A 21,132-nucleotide genomic window follows, 5' to 3' on the forward strand; every position below is an offset into this window, starting at 1 on the left:
TGGAATAAAATGATCCTAGTCTTTGCTTATACAAACCTCTTCAAAGTGTTTTGCAAAATGTATCCAGTTTCATGTTCTCAAATATGACCGCTGTATATTTTTCCTGGAGGCCTACGTTGGTATTGTTCAAACATGTCCAATTGCCGTGTGAGAAAAGCCTACTGGTGTATGGATACTTTCATTCACCATTCATACCGATAATGTTGAAGAAAAACAACAAGCCTATTCATAAACCAGATATCAATCTAAAATCTCCTGCAAGTGATGTCTTGTGTTTTCCAGTATTTCTCCCTCTTTTATATTAAGTACCATGCATTCACACTCATAAAATGTGTTGCTATGGAAACTCCCTTTGGTTGGTTTTGCTGGGCTTCTGCATTCTGTTATTTTAACACGGGCCCCAATTATCAATGCATGGGAACGTTTCACAATTATCAATACATGTGATCGTTTCACTCTTAACTAAGCCAACCCACTGAAACCCCCACACTTACCACAGTGAAGGGCAAGAGTATAAAATGTCCAAATATTTGGTTAGAGATTCTACATGGCACATTACAGTGTTATCTCTCTTAAATCTTAAAGGTTGGTGAAAAGCCATTCAAAGTACCATTCCAGGCTGCCAAAAGATTTCAATCAAAACCAATTAAAACCCGACAAGGAGCAACAGAGAGCTATGTAAAGTCCTGCCTTGACAAAGTAGTGATATATTGATAGTTGAATCATTGATTGATTAAGAGATTCCTAATTTTCTAGTCTTTGTCATGTTTGTCCCTGTCACTGGATAGAGAGAGAATCGTATTTGTGTTGGCTTTTCAGTGCAGTTGGGTTACAGGGCTGCCAGAGCAGACAGCTGTGGAAGTGAACTAAAGTGTCTCATGTGGGTTCCTCGGTGCTGTCCTGCCTGCCAACCCCTCAGCTTAACTGGCTCTTTAGACAGGATGCCAGTTGTCATGGTTGCAGTGCTAAGCAGCAGCATATAGGCCCTCATAAGCACACAATCCCATTCACCCAGGGGTAAAGCTATTAGGGTGCGTTCGACGTGGCATCCTATTCCCCTAGTAGTGCACTACTTTTCAACCACAGAGTAATGTACTATATATGGAATAGGCTGCCATTTGGGACGTAGACATAGGAAACACAACATAGAAAACACAACATAGAAAACACAACCCATAATAGATGTTTATCATGCAGAGTTAACACACACCACTTTTATTAGAATACAGCTATATTTTTAATCATGCAGTACCTGGGTTTATCCAAATAAAGTCACATTTTTCCAGAAATGTAATCATGGTTGGGTGTTATGGAGAAGTGTGATGCTTTTAACTATTTTCCATTTTGTTCTGTTTTGATGTCGGTGTTATCAGCATGACAATAGTGATATGTACTTACTGTATAGGACTGTATCCCAAATGACACCCTATGCCATACAAAGTGCACTACTTTTGGCCAGAGCCCCATGGGCCCTGCCAAAGTAATGCAATATCAAGGGAATAGGGTGTCATTTGGGATGCATTCATAATGTTGGTCTGGAACATTTCCTCTGTCCCCAGGGAGGGGCTTGGATCCAGTTTGTCAGGTTCTTGACATTTGCATCGGTCCATTACCCCTCTCAAATACCCTCACAGTGACTCCTAGTTTATTAAAACGTTGTCAGCAGCCTTCTACTTCTGACTTTTGCCGTGTGATCAGCCCTGTATTGGTTACTAAAGTGTATCAGAGAGGAATGCTCTGGAAAGGAGTAACAGATCCACTGCACATCAGGTTGACACAGCAGTTAGTCTTATAATAACACATGACAGTCAAAGGGTGTGTCAGTGTCAGGAAGGGATGGAGGCCGTAACACTTCTCTCCCTTCGGTGTAACTAACGTCACTGTGGATTCGCCCCCAGATTCCCCCTGTATCAGGGCAAGCAAAGTCTTGTCCCAGAAGTCTCCCTAGGGCTCCCTCTACCATTCCTCACGGTGCAAGGAGTAACCACGGACACCAAGCCCAGACAAACACACCACGCACACACACACACACACACACACACACACACACACACACACACACACACACACACACACACACACACACACACACACACACACACACACACACACACACACACACACACACACACACACACGCACAAAAAACACACACACACACACACACACACTAAGGCCCACCCCAGAGCCAGTCTCATCTCAACTCATGCACAGATTCAGCTCTTCTTATCACATCAAACTCTTTAGTTCACTTTGAACTGGCTCCTCCCTGAATTCCTAAGGTTATTATGGCTATGAGATATGAGATATGGTAATTGGGCAGGTGTGCACTGCGCATCGCTTAATTCACTGGTACGATCTGTCAAAATCAAAGGTATATGAATCAGGGTTTTTTTGGTACAAAAAATATATATACAGGACAGGTAATTATAATTATGTAATAATACAGGTAACTGCCAAAATAAAGGAAACACTTGAGGAAATGAGAGATAAAAAGCTTCCACACAGGCTTAGTTCCTAAGTTGATTAAGCAATTAACATCTCATCATGTTTTTTTTATTAAAAAAATATATTTTACCAATTTTTCTCCCCAATTTCGTGGTATCCAGTTGATAGTTACATTCTTGTCTCATCGCTGCAACTCCCGTACGGACTCGGGAGAGGCGAAGGTCGAGAGCAGTGAGTCCTCCGAAACACAACCCAGGCTTAGACCACTGTGCCACTCAGGAGGCCATCCCATCATGCTTAGGGTCATGTATAAAAATGGCCAGTTGCCCATTATTTTGGCTACCATGGCTAGAAGAAGAGATCTGTGTCTTTGAAAGAGGGGTCTCAAAGGAGTATAGGGGGGGGGGGGGGGGTAAAAGGTGTGTGTGTGTGTCTCAGTCACCAGATCTCAACCCAATTGAACACTTATGGGAGATTCTGGAGTGGTGCCTGATACAGCGATTTCCACCACCATCAACAAAACACCAAATGATTGAATTTCTCATAGAAGAAGGGTGTCACATCCCTCCAATGGAGTTCAGACACCTGTTGAATCTATCCCAAGCCACATTGAAGATGTTCTGGCGGCTCGTGGTGGCCCAACGCCCTATTAAGACACTTTATGTTGGTGTTTCCTTTATTTTGGCAGTTAACTGTGTATTTGTAATGTACACATATGAAGTGTTTGTGCCTTCTTGCTATGGTGATGGCCTACCTCCTTGCCCAAACTGCCGAGGTTAAAGCCCCTCCCCCCTGCTGTAGTCAGGGCTGGTAACCCGGCAAGTCCAGATGGTTCTGGAATGTGTTGGTTTGATTAGAAGGTAGGATTCAGTTTTAAAAAGCCACTATAGGTCCCAGTCTGAGAGGAGAGGTGGTGTATCCCAGGTCACACATCTTAGTGCCACAACATGCCCTCTGTGACATAACAAGCTGGGAGAGGTCAGAGGTCAAGAGTCTTGTGACCTTGTCTCAGGTCTGCTGTTCTCATAAACTCTGTCAGTTAAGGACACACACACACACACACACACACACACACACACACACACACACACACACACACACACACACACACACACACACACACACACACACAGAGGGTGGCCAGGTAGGTCAAAACACACACACATGTTAATTTTTTATAGTCACTTGACATAACGGGCAGTAGCCCATATGTTAGCAACCAGTCAGGAAACAAGGACTTGATAATCACCTTTGATGGTTTGGGTTCAGTGGCAACAATGGTATTGATGTCATCCTTCTGGAGGTCATATATGTCATAAGGAAGTACTTCAGGCAGGCACTTCCTCCTACACACCAGTGTTGTGGCGACGGACAACGTGATTTTAATTTACCGGCCATTTGAGAAATTTTGCGGATGCATATGCATTGGGTGCATAATCTATTAGAGCATCCACCCACAGTGCTCAGAATGACAGAAATGATCACACCCTGATCTGTTTCACCTGTCTTGTGCTTTTCTCCACCCCCCACCAGGTGTCTACCATTTTTACCCATTATCCCGTGTATTTATACCTGCATTTTCTGTTTGTCTGTTGTAAGTTGGTCTTGTATTGTCAGGTCGTCCCAGCGTGTTTCCTGGGTTTCCCTGCGCTCTAGTTTTTTGTTTCTAGCTTTTCCTGTTCTGACCTTTCTGCCTGCCCTGAGCCTGCCTGCTGTTCTGTACCTGCCTGATTCTGATGTGGTTTATGAACTTCTGCCTGCCCTGAGCCTGAGCCTGTCTGCTGTCCAGTACCTGTCTGATTCTGATGTGGTTTATGAACTTCTGCCTGCCCTGACCCTGAGCCTGTCTGCTGTCCAGTACCTGTCTGATTCTGATGTGGTTTATGAACTTCTGCCTGCCCTGACCCTGACCCTGAGCCTGTCTGCTGTCCAGTACCTGTCGGACTCTGATCTGGTTACGAACCTCTGCCTGTCCTTGACCTGCCCTTTGCTCTCCATGTTATAGTAGATCCCAGATCTGAGAACTGAACCATTCGCCTCCTGTGTCGGTATCTGGGTCTTTACCTGAGTTCTGATAGAAATCACATTTAGATTCTGGTAATGCATCTTAACAGAACATGCAACTCATGTAATGAAGCAGCCAATAAAACATCATTTTCAAACATCTGCCAAAATGCAATTTGTGGGAAAATGCCATTCCTAACAGCGCACCTGGGAAAATGCCATTCCTAACAGCGCACCTGGGAAAATGACATTCCTAACAGCACACCTGGGAAAACGCCATTCCTAACAGCACACCTGGGAAAACGCCATTCCTAACAGCACACCTGGGAAAACGCCATTCCTAACAGCGCACCTGGGGGAAAATTGCCATTCCTAACAGCACCACCTGGGAAAACGCCATTCCTAACAGCACACCTGGGAAAACGCCATTCCTAACAGCACACCTGGGAAAACGCCATTCCTAACAGCACACCTAGGAAAATGCCATTCCTACCAGCACACCTGGGAAAACGCCATTCCTAACAGCGTACCTGGGAAAACGCCATTCCTAACAGCGCACGTGATAGCGGTTCCATATGTGACAGAAATGGAAATCTCTGTTGGAAACTTAGAGGGGGAATCTAAAGATTCAACCAGTAGGGTTGACTAGGATTGTTCATTTGGCTTCTGGACAACGAAAATAAGGTATGAAAACCAATAGAACAGGAGAGAAATGGCATAGCGGTGGGTCCAATAGGGAAGTAAATGGAAATACATTAGCCAGAATTATATAATTACTCCTGTCTATACAGAAATACATGAAATTATTCAATATACTTCACTAGAAAGCATGACTTAGCCACAGCTGAATCAAGGATCATTAGCTTCTTTAAATATTTTTGCTGTGGATTGTTTCAAATCACAAGCTCGTAGGCCTATGGCTATTTGGGAAGCCTGCAATTTGGGCAGTGTGTGTGGCAAAAGGCCTTGCTGACTATTGAGGTGCGGCTGTCAGTGAAAAGCATCTAAAACATGTGTGAAGATAATGTGTCTTGAGTATAATTTAAAATGTTACGGCAAGGGGAGGTGTGGCGAAGATATAGGAAAGTCTCTCTCCAGAATGAATCAGCTGTCTCCCGTCAATTCTAGTGCATTCATTATTTCATTGAGTGAATTGTTTGCCCATAGATTTTACATTTTGATCAATTCCCCATTACATATGTCACCGGTAGTAAATGTAACCATTAATGCATGTCATTTGGTTACTTACATTTATGTTAATGTATGTATTAATTGCAGTAATTTCTCATTCTGAAACTGGAAATGTTGTTTGCAGCGTTCACAACCTGCTACACTGGTGAGAAACATGTTTTGGTTTATTTCATAACCATCATTTAAGTGATTTCTTTTGTTTGGTGTACTCCATGTGAGCAATGAGCATGTGTCTGGTTTCTCTGTCCTGATAATGTTGAGGCAGCGCGCTCGCGAGAGGGCTCATAGATTTACCTGGCCTGCTGCAAATTATTATATACTACAACTATAGTTCCTCACAGTAAGCTATTTGAAAAATATTTTCAACAATCTCTCACTCGATAATCACCAATCCTCGGTGTGAAAGAGCAAGTTGTAGGCCTACAGGCTATGAGTTCCATGCGCTAATTTCTTTAGCCGCCAATCGGATCACAGTGTATCATTGTGTCCATATGACAGAGGCTGGTGATCTTGCATTAGTTGATTTTTCTCATTTTAATTCAGATATTTATGATTAACCGCATGACAATGATTCTGAAAAACTAAAACTTTATTATTGATATGAAACTGTTCCATGAAAATGTGCATATGAAAATCATAACTGGCACACAGAATGGTAGAAATCGTGGAATAAATTGTAAGCTTCTCCAAACTTGGGGCGGCAGGTAGCCTAATGGTTAGAGTGTTGGGCCAGTAACCAAAAGGTAGCTGGATCGAATCCTCGAGCTGACAAGGTAAAAATCTGTCGTTCTGCCCCTGAACAGGCAGTTAACCCACTGTCCTAGGCTGTCATTGTAAATAAGAATTTGTTCTTAACTGACTTGCCTAGTTAAATAAATAACTTGAAACTCACGCTCCTCCTATGAAGTCTTTATAAAAGAATTGCCTCCATGTTTCTATGATTTTTCCTATAGGCTACTTTGAAGCAAGGTAAGACATGCCTCATAATATGAAATAAAACATTCAAACAATTAAGTATGTTTTCAAAATGCATACTGCTTCCAGCTCACATTGTAAAGTGGTGGGTAAACACGCTGATAGCCAGTTATCTGCACTTGAATGGTGAATGGGAGGTGACCTTCAATTACCAGTTGAGAAATAAAAATAGTATCTCTTTTTAATCGTGCACCAAAACTGTTTCGAACATGCAATTGCATTTAGAATTGTTGTGTAATGAATGGGCTTATAATAGCTTGTTTTACTCCAGCAGCAACCAGCTGAGAAGCTGCAGGAGAAATCCCACTCAAAATAGTATGCTGTGCGCAGGTGATGGATAAGATACAACGAAAATACACACAATGTATTTACATCGACTGGTATTTCCATCAATGAATAAAAAGCATTAAAAGCATTTTGCAAGGGGATTTTTCTTCTCCCGGTCATTTTGGCCGGCAGCAGTTTTATTTATCAGCTTTTCACTTTTTTTATTGGCCACAAGCCGGCAATTGCCGGATAATGGAAACCCTGTTGCACTCACATGCAAGCACGCCGGCCCCCCACCACAGAAGTTCTATGCAGGTTTGATGTGCAGTAGCTGTCTGCCTCTCTGGTGCAGCATGGGAAAGCCCAGCAGGGAAACAACTAGTTCTCACTGCAGCATCATGAAAATGCAAAACATCCCATCAGAATTAAATGAATGCCTATACACTCCGGATGTATATGAAGTTAATCTTTATTAGGCAGACTGAAAGATCTTTTTGTTGGGCTCTGTCTGCCATTTTATGATTCACTGCGTGGAGTCCTACTCAGCTGCTTCATTGTATGGCACCCTATTCCCTACATAGTGCACTACTTTTGACCAGAGCCGTATGGAGCCTGGTCAAAAGTAGTGCACTATAAAGTGAATATGTTGCCATTTGGGCCGCACACATTGTGTGAAGAAGGATACCTCAGGCCTGTTTTACTGAGACAGACTTCCCTCAGCATCAAAGTGGCAGTAAACGCAACATATGCTACGGTTAGTTTAGCTTGTCTTCTGAAGTGAGATGATGAGGTTTATGTGCAGTTTTTTTATTAGGCTACCCACTTCTCCTTCTAGCACTTCTGAAAGGTCAGGGATGCTAACTGAAAGAACAGACATAACCTACTGTATTTATGACGCCATAAGTAACTGGCCTGGCAGTGTACCAATTTCATACTCATGCATGTTGCTGTTGTAGACAAATGACTAAACCTAAGGACCACTGGGCAGCGCACAACCTCTAATGCGTTGTTCTCTTCTACCTCTTCATAGAGACTACGATGCACTCCTGCCACTCAACAGGTGAAACAGGTAAGGAATACCATTTTCATTTGATTTGGTTTTATAGATATTAACATCCATTTCAATGGACATCTTCCTGTTCCCCCACATAATGTATGCATTCTAAAAGGTACCCTATTCCCTATATATTGTACTACTTTTCACCAGGGCCCATAGGGTTCTGTAGTGCACTATATCGAGAATAGGGTGTCATTTGGGAAGCACCCAATGTAAACCCTTTTTGATTGCACTTTTACGGCAGTGGGCTAAATCAGAGTCTGATTCTTGGTAGTCTTAAACAAATCTACTTTGAAGCAAAAGTATACACCTCACACACATGGTTATGGGCTTAGAAAAAGAAGACACCTGTACCATGTCAGATATAGACTTGAAATCTATTCAACTTTGAGTTTTTATTGCAATATTCCACTTTATATACATCACAGAAGACTGAAAAATAACTAAACGGTTTGACATAGAAATGCTGGATTTTCGGCTTTAAAAAATGTGTTTATTCATTAAGAAATTATGAAAAATATTAATACCATTCCACCAATGTTACCTTAAACATTTTTTGGCACTAAGCAAATTTCAGGTCTGCTGAGTGCAAACTTCTCTGCAACTTCTCTGCAACTTCCAGCACATGTTTACTGTGAACACTGAGGCTGTATCCACCTTAAGTTACAGTTTTAACAGTGGTTAACCTGTTTATCCACTTGTCATTCAGACAAGGAGGTGACTGAAAATGTTGTTGTGTTGTTTGATGCAAGAAACCACTTTACAAAATAAAATGCATTATTGTAACCTTACCGCTATTACAGAGAATCAGACAAATTATGATACCCTCAGCCTATTGCCTACTTAGCTTATTCAAGCCTGTCTCAAAATACAACACTGCCCCTTTAAGACAAAAAAAAGCTCTTCACCTGACTCGCTTTTCAAAGATGTCTGGAAATGTACACGTTTTGTGCTATTGTAGGAAGCAATCACTCCCTCATTGTTGACTACAAATGATCTATAACTGGGCTAATAACTCACTAACTAGCAAATGATATGAACAAATGTGCACACGTGGCTACATGCAGCTCTCGTTTGATCTCAAAACAAGTACATCTACTCACGACCGCTCATGCTGTAAACACAGTTCAGTTCAAGGTGAATGGTAATGATCCATATATGGCAATGGTCTATTTGCATATAGGCTTACTGCAACTCTGATTGGTTATGCAGTACAGGTCTGTGTAGAGTACGGGCGTCCGTGTCATTGCAATAGAATCCTACTCCAATGTGCTCTGCCTATAACAAAATCTCTTGCATAGTTAGTTTTGCATACTAAGTCTGGCATAGTTTGCGCCCGCAGGCGCACGCAGCTTAGAGGGAACATTGCATTCCTCCCATGAGGCCACTAGAGGGAGCTTTGATCATTCGACTGCAGGAAAGGGGTCTACTAAGGTCTGTATCTTCAGTATGAACAGCTCTGGTATCATAAGTATTGGAACATTGAGATGCTGGTGAATGTTTTGCTTCAGAGTACAGCACACAAAGAGATCAGAGGTGTGTTTGAATAGTGAATGTAATGCGTATAAAAGGAAGGGCTGGGTTACTTATTGATGACTTCTAGTCAACTACACTCTAGCTATCTTGGATGGGAAGTCTACAATTTCAAGTTCTAGCTTGTTTGTTTGTCTTGAGCTTGTGTCATGAAATATCCGTGTTAAACTAAATATGGTATCGACTCGAACTGGAAGGATGGAATCATGGCAAACACACACACACACACACACACAAACCACACACACACACACACACACACACACATCGCACACACACACCCACACACACACACACACACACACACCACACACACACACACACACACACACACACACACACACACATGGCTTTTTCACACCCCTTTTCACCTCAACCCAGGAAGGAACAGGTTTCTTCAGACATTTGTTTCTAACTGCTCACTGTTCTCTTTTGTTTATAAAAACAACATTCACCCGTCCCAACAATCACCCGTCCCAACAATCACCCGTCCGAGAGAACATTGGATGGAAGGGATTTGATTTCACATATTGTCAGCAGACACCAGCCTGTTTGGATGTACTGAAAGTATTTGTGTTTTCTCTCTACCTGTCTGTTTGCTGGATCTTTGGCTAATGCCTTCTAAATGCCGACTTCAAAGACTCACGTGGCTTCAAATAGCCACTGCATAGTTAGAACCATATGCTTACAGTATTATGCCGGTCTGAGATTTTCATGCTGGGGCGTTTACAGTATTTAACCCCTTAATAAATACTGAAGCAAGGGGTTTGTATAATGAGCTCCCAGTAATGTTCACAGGGGCTTTGCCCTCGTGGAGATCTGAAAAAGCCAACTCTTGTTTCATAGTACAAGGTACAAAGTGGAGAGAATTCAGTGAAATTGGCTTTTATAAGCTCTCTGAAAAGGAACATCCTATTGCCCTTTCTCTTTGTTGCCGAGGCACCTTTGCTGAGCAGAGCTGTACAATCAAAGTGTGTGTGTGCGCGCTGTGCTGAACGAGGGGTTGAAATCGGCTCCAGTAACCATGACCCAAAGCTGAACCTAAAACTCTGAAATCTGTCAGCAACCGTTCCGCTTGCTAGCAGTCTTCCGGGGACATGGATTTACCGTGCCAACGCAAACCAAAGCCCGGGCAATGCTTTCAAAGGACCGTTCTGGGTAAAACGTGGAACCTGTGTAATTTACACTGTCATGGCCCAGTGAGGGAGCTGCTGCCGGGGAGACAACTAGGGGTTAAATAAATTCCACCACAATGCTCTCAGATGCTTTCTGAAACTACACCACAGCTATAATAAATACTCTCAGAGCACCAATGGTCACTCTTTGTACACATTGATGTTTGCGATTCATCAGTAGACTGCTAGGCTCTGGGGGCTTTGGTTCTGTAGAAGGATTACTTACTGAGGTCTCTTTTCTCTGAGCCAATTAGTCTAGCTTTTAAAACCAGATCAAACACTGGCTTTCAATGGCTGTTAATTCTTAGAAACTATTTACAACCCTAACCTTAGCCAGGCAACTCCTATGTCACTTTCAAAACTTTCTAGCTAGACTGCCTTCAGAATTGAAGAAGCTGACATGTTTACTTCGCTAATGTTCGCCACACAGCTTTGCTTGAACAGTAGTTGTTGTTCACATGGCTGCATTCACTGGGTTATTAGAGGGGGGAAACTGAAATAACACAGCCATCTGAACGCTGACCGACTGGGCCAGTCTTCACCGTCTGCTGCCAAGAGCTTCCCTTTCTACCCAGTAGAATGACACTTTACTTTTCCAGACTGGCATGCCCCCCACCTCTCTCTCTCTCTCTCTCTCTCTCTCTCTCTCTCTCTCTCTCTCTCTCGGCTGGGAGGGGGGGATCTGGACTCTGCTGGGAGGTTTATAGTGGGGCTTCAATCAGTGTCCATCCCAGACACATTGTCCAAGCTAGGCCGTTCCTGCCACTGCCAGCAGTCAGCAGTACCCCCACTGCTTTTCTCAAGGGAATCGGATCAAGTTTGAGCTCTATGCATTTGGTTAGCTGCTACAGTCTAAGCCGTTTACAGGGGCACAGAACTGAGCCTCTGTGTCAGCCAGCCACATCAAGCCCCTACAGAGCCAACTAAACTTGAATGGACACTGAATTGACCAATAGAGAGCAAGTTTACTGGAGGTGCCCTTACAATCAATGGCCCTGATTGGTGAAACAGGTGCAGGTCTTGGTCTTTGGATGTCTTCTGTCAGAAAACAGTGTAAATGTGTCTTGGTAATGTACAATACCACTATTCCGTCCTTTATGTTAAGGTTGATGAGGACAGATATTTCCACATCCTTCCTGGTAGACAGGCTGAGTTTGCACTTTCCCTTTAGTCTTCAAGAGGAAAGTAGTAAGTAGTCTCTGGAGAGTCACCCACCTGCTGCTGTATCTTACAGGCGCTAACAGTCTCTCACCTGGATCTGCTTCCAGTGTGAGAAAGGGAAGTGACACACACACACACATACACTGACCCACATACTATCACCCACAAAACCAGCTGGTCCTCTTCTATCCTGCAAACTGCTTTTCTCAGAGACTTAATTGCTGGCCAGCCTAGCCTCCACCACCAACCCTCCCTCCCTCTCTTTTTTCCCTCTTGTGTTTCTCTGGGGTTGGGCTCGCTGCCTCCGGAGACGACACAGGCTGTAGCGTTAGTGCTGCTGTCTGTTTGTGTGAGTTTGAGCTGCCTCCGTGCCGTGAGAGGGACTGTCTGTCTATCTGCTGGAATGAATGCTCTGCTTGGGTGTGTTGGAATTCCAGAGCTAGCCTAGCGACCTTGCTAGTAGCCACCTAGCCTCACGTTTCCCTGTGTCTTGCTGGCTGTCAAAGGATGTCACAGCAGCACTACTATGGCTCAGGTGAGAACACTTTCACAGAACAGCTGGCTTCACTCAACTCAGGAAAATGGAGGGAATGTTTAGAGCTGTGGAAAGAAGGAAAGCGGGTTTATTTGGGGATTTAGTGAACCCTGTTCTCCTGAGAACAGAGGGAGCTGCTGAAGTTCTGTAATATCTTGTTAGTTCCAGGTGATCGGTGTTGTCATAGTGGGATGGTTTAAAGCAGTCCAGGGTGACTTTGTGTGTGGCTGCGGAGCTCAGAGTACTTCACTAAGTCAGCCAGGCTTTTGGGTTCCGTCATCTACAGTCATTACATCTTATGATGATCTAGATGTTAAACCTTTCTTATTAATAATATCAACAGCTGCTGGTTTCTTTTGTGTGTGGAAAGTGTTATAAATGAACTAATGTGCACCTGTGTTTGAGTGAGAGAGACCGGCCTGTGTTAGGTGTGAGTTCAAGGTGGTGGGATGCGTTGACGATGTTGTTAGGTGGTCCGTATGTTTTTTCCTCCTCGCCTGTGATGCTTAACTATGTGTGTGATGTGTGTGTGGTGTTCTGAGAACTCTGTGTGCACTTACTTACACACTGTGATCGTTAAATCACAGTCCAGAGGCGAATCCCTCACATTCCTCTCATACAAGAGGGTCAAGGGGGTGGTCTATTGGCCATGCAGGCTTTAATACTGTTGACACAGGGCAGATATCCAGGAATTGTTCAAATTTCACTTGCAGTAGAAGGCTCAGACAAGGAGAGGATGGGAGGACTGCTGGACAGAAGTCTGTGTCCCATGCTTTCAACCATCATGCCCAGGTGTCTGTGTGTGTGTGCGTGTGTGCGGGCGTGTGTGTGTGCGTGTGTGCGTGGGTTCTTCTATCCTTGAGGGGATCTAAAATCCCCAAAAGTATAGTAAAACAAGGAAAATTCTCCCTTGTGGGGACATTTCCCACGTCCCCATGCGGACAAAGCCTATTTTAAGTTTAGGGGTTAGGTTTAGGGTTAGAGTTACAATTAGGGTTAGGGTAAGGGTAAGGGCAGGGGTTAGGTTTAGGGTTAGGAGTTAGGTTTAAGGTTACGGGTTAAGTTTAGGGTTAGGAGTTAGGTTTGGGTTTGGGTTAGGGTTACGGGTTAAGTTTAGGGCTACGGTTATGGTAACGGGTTAGGATTAGGGGTTAGCGAAAATAGGATTTTGAATGGAAATTAATTTGAGGCTAGAAGAACATAACGTGTGTGTGTGTGCATGCGTGTGTGTGTTGTGTCTGAGACTGTGTGTTTGTGTGGCTCAGTTGGTAGAGCATAGCGCTTGCAACGCCAGTGTTGTCGGTTTGATTCCCATGCGGGACCAGTACATAAAATCATGCACTCACTACTGTAAATGGCTCTGGATAAGTGTCTGCTACATGTAGTGTTGAGAAGTTCATGTTAGCAGAATATTTGGATGGTAGTAAAGCTGTGTACATTCATGCTGTGTGTTGCTCTGCCCATATCATTACTGCCCTTTAAAGTCAAGAGCTCCAGGTTCAAATTCTGGTTTTATCCACATAGAATATCCATCTTCATTATGTCATATTAAATTACTTTAGAATAGCTTCACAGAATAACATAGGTGAAATAGAGACCTGAAGAATACTAATACTAAAGTAGATACCAAGAAAAAATACCAAAGCTAATTAAACATTTCCATGTGAGTTCCAGGACTTGGGCAAAATGCTGGCTCATCTCCTTGCACAAACAACACACACACACACACGCACACGCACACTAGGGCTGCACGATATGGGCAAAAAAATCGAATTGCGTTTTTTTAACCAAATATCACGATTTCACTTTCGATATAGATCAAAACTTTTAGGTGATTGGTTGGAATCATAGAAATAGATTGATTGATATTAAGAAGCAAAGTGGGAAGCAGCATCGTTCTGTTGACTGCATTGGACCAAACAGAACAGCATGCAAACTTTTAGTGAATCACAGAGGAGGAGGAACTGCAGCTGCTTGAGTGACAGGGGGCGGAGCTTGGTGTGTATGTGGGAAGCAGGAGAGAGAGAGAGAGAGAGAGAGAGAGAGAGATGGGGGGGCATGCCAGTCTGGAAAAGTAAAGTGTCATTCTACTATAAAAACTGATGTGACATGAGGCTAAGTGGTGTTTCAAAATATTGCTATATGGAGATCTCTTGATATATGTATATTGTACATGTCAATAATGCTGCCCTAACATACACATACACACACGCACGCACGCACGCACGCACGCCACTCACAACACACCACACACACACACACACCACACACCACCACACACACACACACACACACACACACACACACACACACACACCACACACACACCCAACCACATAACAACACAACACCTCCCAAGTGATTTGTGGTCCAGTGGTCAATCCCTTAGGTGTGGTCACTGGCGCGGACAGCGGCTCATGGAGCTGGCACGGTCACGGGACCGCCTGGCCAAGTATGACATCACCCCACCGGTTACTGGGGTCCGCTACCGCGTCAGCCCAGCACTGTTGAGCTGTCAACAGGGAGGGGGGAGGCACCAGGGGTGAAGGAGAGGGTCCGGGATTACATCTGTCCCAGGCCAAGCTGTGGAGTAGGTTACCTGGGGTGTCTAATAATGCAGAGACCCTCCCTCTCCACCTATGGGCTTTCAGGTTGGATAGCATGTGCTCATGAACCCACTATGCATGGAAATTGGGCCACTCTGTTCCCAACGTCTGAATGTACTCAACTTTCCATTTCCTGTCTGTTTGATTTGATTTATTAGAATCCCATTAGACGAAGCCAATGGCAACAGCTAGTCTTACTGGGGTCCGACACATAACAAAAAATACATTACAGACAAAAGATTTTACAATTTGCATGCATTTCTCTCTATGTTGTTGGTCAGGGTTAGGGGTCAGATGTCAGGTTAGGAGGCGGAGGTCAAAGGTGACAAGGCCAAAGCAGACCAATGACATCACTGCATGAAGAACACACCACACACACACACACCACACACACACACACACACACACAACACACACACACACACACACACACACACACACACACACACACACACACACACACACACACCACACACACATACAGTTAAGTCAGAAGTTACATACAACTTACCCACATACACAACTCAGTTTTCACAATTCCTACATTTAATCCTTGTAAAAATACCCGTCTTAGTCAGTAGGATCACCACTTTATTTTAAGAATATGAAATGTCAAATAATAGAAGAGATAATTATTTCTTCAGCTTTTATTTCTTCATCACATTCCCAGTGGTTCAGAAGTTTACATGCACTCAATTAGTATTTGGTAGCATTGCTTTAAATTGTTTAACTTGGGTCAAACGTTTCGGGTAGCCTTCCACAAGCTTCCCCAATAATTGGGTGAATTTTGGCCCATTCCTCCTGACAGAGCTGGTGTAACTGAGTCAGGTTTGTAGGCCTCCTTGCTCACACACGCTTTTTCAGTTCTGCCCACACATTTTCTATAGGATTGAGGTCAGGGCTTTGTGATGGCCACTCCAATACCTTGACTTTGTTGTCCTTAAGCCATTTTGCCACAACTTTGGAAGTATGCTTGGGGTCATTGTCATTTGTGACCAAGTTTTAACTTCCTGACTGATGTCTTGAGATGTTGCTTCAATATATCCACATAATTGTCCTCCCTCATGAAGCCATCTATTTTGTGAAGTGCACCAGTCCCTCCTGCAGCAAAGCACCCCCACAACATGATGCTGCCACAACCGTGCTTACACGTTGGATGGTGATCTTTGGCTTACAAGTCTCCCCTTTTCCTCCAAACATAACAATGGTCATTATGGCCAAACGAGTTCTATTTTTTTTCATCAGACACGAGGACATTTCTCGAAAAAGTATGATCTTTGTCCCCATGTGCAGTTGCAAACTGTAGTCTGGCTTTTTTATGGCGGTTTTGGAGCAGTGGCTTTTCCTTGCTGAGTGGCCTTTAGGTCATGTCGATGTGGACTCGTTTTAATGTGGATATAGATACTTTTGTACCTGTTTCCTCCAGCATCTTCACAAGGTCCTTTGCTGTTATTCTGGGATTGATTTGCACTTTTCGCACCAAAGTACGTTCATCTCTAGGAGACAGAACGCGTATCCTTCCTGAGCGGTATGACGGCTGCGTGGTCCCATGGTGTTTATACTTGCGTACTATTGTTTGTACAGATGAACGTGGTACCTTCAGGCGTTTGGAAATTGCTCCCAAGGATGAACCAGACTTGTGGAGGTCTACAATTTATTTTCTGAGGTCTTGGCAGATTTATTTTGATTTTCCCATGATGTCAAGTAAAGAGGCACTGAGTTTGAAGGTAGGCCTTGAAATACATCCACGGGTACACCTCCAATTGACTCAAATGATGTCAATTAGCCTATCAGAAGCTTCTAAAGCCATGACATAATTTTCTGGAATTTTCCAAGCTGTTTAAAGGCACGGTCAACTTAGTGTATGTAAACTTCTGACCCACTGGAATTGTGATACATTGAATTATAAGTGAAATAATCTGTCTGTAAACAATTGTTGGAAAAATTACTTGTGTCATGCACAAAGTAGATGTACTAACCAACTTGCCAAAAGTTGCGCGTGTTTGTGTGTGTATCTGCATGCATATGTGCTCTGCGTCTGTGTGTGTGTGTGTGTGTGTGTACGTGTTTGTACAGTCACACAGACTAACTGGTTCCCACAGGTCAGTGTGAGCCTACATCACAGTAGCAATGGTCTGGTCTCCTCTGCTTCCTCCCTCTCCCCTATACTGTACCACTAATAGCAGACCTGTTCTCTACCAGGCCTCCCCAAGCCTCTACAGCTTCAATTAAACCGTCCCTCAGGGGTCAGAGGTTAGGGTAGACTGTGACCACACTAACCCTACAGTCACTGGGCTGCCTTCACTACCCTTTGTTTTATTTTGCCTCCGTGCTATTTCAGGCCTGTGTATGGCTGTATGATTGTATGTTAATGGGGCCTGACCAGGAAGTACCAGAGTGTAGAGTTATTTTCTACTGTTAACTCCTAACTGACAATAAATCTCTCGCTTTTACATGGAAATGATGGGGAAACAACTTCAATTCAACCAGTTGTTGACCAGTGGGCTGCCTCTTCCCATGGTCTTGTTCTCACAGATTCTAGCTAGGGAGGCAAATAGATGGAAGCTGCACCTAGACATCCAACAGGCATTATTACAATCTAGCTATCCCATGTAAAACATCTCCTTACTGTGGCCTAGCCAGAAACTCAGCGGTTTGTGGGCCTGCAGAAATTTAGGTGGGCAAAAAAAACATACAAAACATCCCGGAAGAGTGAATGTCATTCCAGTCCATCTGTCCTGTTATATTTCATCCAATCTGACTAAGCCAGTGCACCGCTTGCTATGAATGATTTGTTTGCGTGTTAGGTAAAAAGACAAATAATGTCCTGTTTGGAACACTGACAATTAAAGAGCATAAACATAAATCAAAATTCAATCTGATTGGGTTGGCCTAGCTCCCCAGTGGGACCACCCAGGCCCACCGTGCCAACGTCCATATCTCCTGGGTAGATAATGAGATATCAGACTTGTATAAACCAGCTCTCCTTCCGCTGCTTCAAACACAGCCCCAGGTCACAATACACCTCCCAACCGGATTTACCTCAGCTGTCTGAAACAGGGCATGCAGGACAGATGGTGGTTGTTTGATTGCCCCAATTCCCTTTGTTGGGGTTTGATTATTTGGGGTTATGTATGGTAGAAAGCAGCGAGTTAAGTGAAACCAGTTGAGTCTGAAGAGAGAAGCGAGTACAGTGAACCTGGTACTGGCTGAGCCAGGGGGCTGATTCTTTTCTCGCCATGGAAACGCTTGGTGGAGTCTGAGACTGGCTCCTTCTCCCTCTATTCCCAGCCGACACTGGCTAACACTGAGCCTTTTAATAGAGGACAAGATATATTTTTTAGGTGGATGGGAACTTTTGAAACTGTAGTATGTTGTCAAAGGTTGAAGATTAGTAGAGGAAGTGCACAGTGTGTGTGTATGTGCGTGCGTGCGTGAGTGAGTGTGTGTTTATGCGGTGGATGAGAACGGGGTGTACCCTCCCCTCTCCTCACCCGGGCTCCCCCATCCATCTCTCTGCACTGAGGTGAAATAGAGAGTGGTAGAGAGGTAGTGAGACAGGCAGGAAAACATTCCAGGTTCTCCACATCCTTGATGTTCCAGTCAGAAGGCTCGTGGCCATGCCAAGGGCTGAGGAGGAAGCCAAAGAAAATTCATCTGGAAAGTATTCCTTACCAAGGAGGACTAAAGGTCGGGAAGAGGCAGAGGCAGGGATACAGAGGTAGAAATAGAGGCAGAGGCGGACAGAGAGAGGGAAGCAGAACGATGGTTGTTATGAGTGAATCCTCTTTCTTTTCTCTGTCTAGTCCTGTGGTTTGTCTGTTTCTCTGTCTAGTCCTGTGGTTTGTCTGTTTCTCTGCCTAGTCCTGTGGTTTGTCTGTTTCTCTGNTCTCTGTCTAGTCCTGTGGTTTGTCTGTTTCTCTGTCTAGTCCTGTGGTTTGTCTGTTTCTCTGCCTAGTCCTGTGGTTTGTCTGTTTCTCTGTCTAGTCCTGTGGTTTGTTTCTCTGACTGGTCATTAAGTTTCTCTGGCCTCCCCAGCTACGGACATGTGGAGGATGGCTTTGTGTGTGTGTGACAAAGAGAGTAAAAAGAAAGAGTCTGTTTGACACAGTTCAGCGGTGTGTCCCCACCCTGTACAATGCACAGACACCTATTTTAGGACTGACAGGCCTCTTTCAGACGCCTCATGTCCTTTCAGTCCAGTGAAAGAGAGGAATGTAACTCCATTCTCATTGTCTTGGGAAGACATGGTGCTATATGTCGTTGTAAGGCGCTGTGCTCCACTGACTTCTAACACTGCCTTCCAGAGTACATGGGACAACAGTGTGTGTGTGTGTGTGTGTGTGTGTGTGTGTGTGTGTGTGTGTGTGTGTGTGTGTGTGTGTGTGTGTGTGTGTGTGTGTGTGTGTGTGTGTGTGTGTGTGTGTGTGTGGTGTGTGTGTGTGTGTGTGTGTGTGTGTGTGTGTGTGTGTGTGTGTGTGTGATGTGTGGTCATGTGTGCATTGTATGTCAAGTGTGTTTGTGCGTTGTCATGCCACTTTGGACCCTCTCCATCTAACACTACAGGGCTAAGGAACAACCAGCCCGAGAGCATACCTTCCCAGTCATCAGTGCTTTCCATGGAAGACAACACAGACACAACATTAAACACAGACCAGCATTAGCACTCTGCCTGGTTCTATCACCATGCACGTCTCCTGCTACATTGAACAAACCGTCTCAATGAGTCGACTAGTCTACTTCCTCTCTTCCTCTTCCTGCCTCTCTGGACCCCAAGTAGAGAGGACTTTACATGGTGTCCTTATGAAGGAGGCTTGTACATGGATAAGACTTTGAAGACATAGTGTATTTTTATTGGGCACACCGTAGCTAAATGTTGCTAAAGGAAAATTAATGTTTCTTATTGGACAAGCTCAGGTAGTCCCTCCCTGTTTCAGTCTGTTCTCTTCCGTTTGGTGACCTAACGAACATGATCCTGTACTTATCAACCCAGGACACGTCCCTAACCTCCCACTGAATAGAAAGTCTCCTAATCAAATTTTCCTAGGGAGACACAGTCAGTGTTAAGTGGGTGCTTGGAGACCGGATGGGAAGGACAGGACGGGTGTGTGGGGGATTCTTTATGCACAAGTGCTCGTGTCTTTAGGAGGTTGGGAGACGAGGCATTTGTGATGCAAATGAAGAGCGGATGCATGATTATGTCCTCCGTTAGGATGGGTTACCGTGGAGATTCTGAAGGCGGGACCTTTCAGGGAGATGAGTAGAGAGCGAGGGAAGAGAGAGAGAGAGAGGCAACATTCTCTGTGTTCTCGAGGACAGTTGTTAGTTTTCTCTCCTCCTGTACTCTTGTGCCCCTCTCAGTTTGTGTTTGTGTGTGTGTGTGTGTGTGTGTGTGTGTGTGTGTGTGTGTGTGTGTGTGTGTGTGTGTGTGTTGTGTGTGTGTGTGTGTGTGTGTGTGTGGTGTGTGTGTGTGTGTGTGTGTGTGTGTGTGTGTGGGCATGTACGGTGCAGTATGAGTATTGAACTTCAGGTTCTGACAACTTTGACTTCTTTGCTTCATTTGTTCATAACAAGATCAGCTGGGAGGGGCTGCTTCTCACTCTGTCCCCTGTAGGATTGGAAAGTGACTGTATTTTCTGGAAAAGTGAAGAAAATAATGTGTCAGAACAAGGTTCAGCATTGCCTGGCTGTAATTATTTGGAGTTAGACTGTGTGGAGCTCTCTTGCCTGTAAAACAAAGTGTAATTGTACGTAAAAGCAGCAATGTTTCCACATTTGAGAGAGCTACATTGTTCAGTGTGTATAAACACAGTGTAAAGTTTTAGTGTTCTTTTCAGCTGCATGTGGGTGGTAACACGACGCGTCGGACCAACACATGGCCCATGAACATATGCACGTGTGTCCGTGTGTGTATATGTGTGTGCGTATGCATGTGTCCGTGTGTGTATATGTGTGTGCGTATGCATGTGTCCGTGTGTGTATATGTGTTGCGTATGCATGTGTCCGTGTGTGTATATGTGTGTGCGTATGCATGTGTCCGTGTGTGTATATGTGTGTGCGTATGCATGTGTCCGTGTGTGTATATGTGTGTGCGTATGCATGTGTCCGTGTGTGTATATGTGTGTGCGTATGCATGTGTATGTCAACTAAATAAGTCCATGTCTAACATCAACCATGATC

At 44.2% G+C, this 21,132-nt stretch overlaps 1 protein-coding gene across 2 annotated transcripts in view; it reads left to right on the top strand.

The window, feature by feature from the left end:
- The window catches only part of LOC139028691 (uncharacterized), an 85,445-nt gene that overhangs the window by 2,867 nt on the left and 61,446 nt on the right, over positions 1–21,132 (top strand). The window contains exon 2 of one of the 2 annotated variants that reach the window (XM_070446677.1): positions 7,916–7,954. In XM_070446677.1, the coding sequence (XP_070302778.1) occupies positions 7,916–7,954 (39 nt within the window). Of the gene's footprint in view, positions 1–7,915; positions 7,955–12,128; positions 12,347–21,132 lie in introns of those variants that run through there. The other variant, XM_070446679.1, reaches the window with a different exon arrangement.

Source organism: Salvelinus sp. IW2-2015, linkage group LG14 (assembly GCF_002910315.2).
Source record: "Salvelinus sp. IW2-2015 linkage group LG14, ASM291031v2, whole genome shotgun sequence".
In the NCBI taxonomy this organism is placed as follows: Eukaryota; Metazoa; Chordata; class Actinopteri; order Salmoniformes; family Salmonidae; genus Salvelinus; species Salvelinus sp. IW2-2015.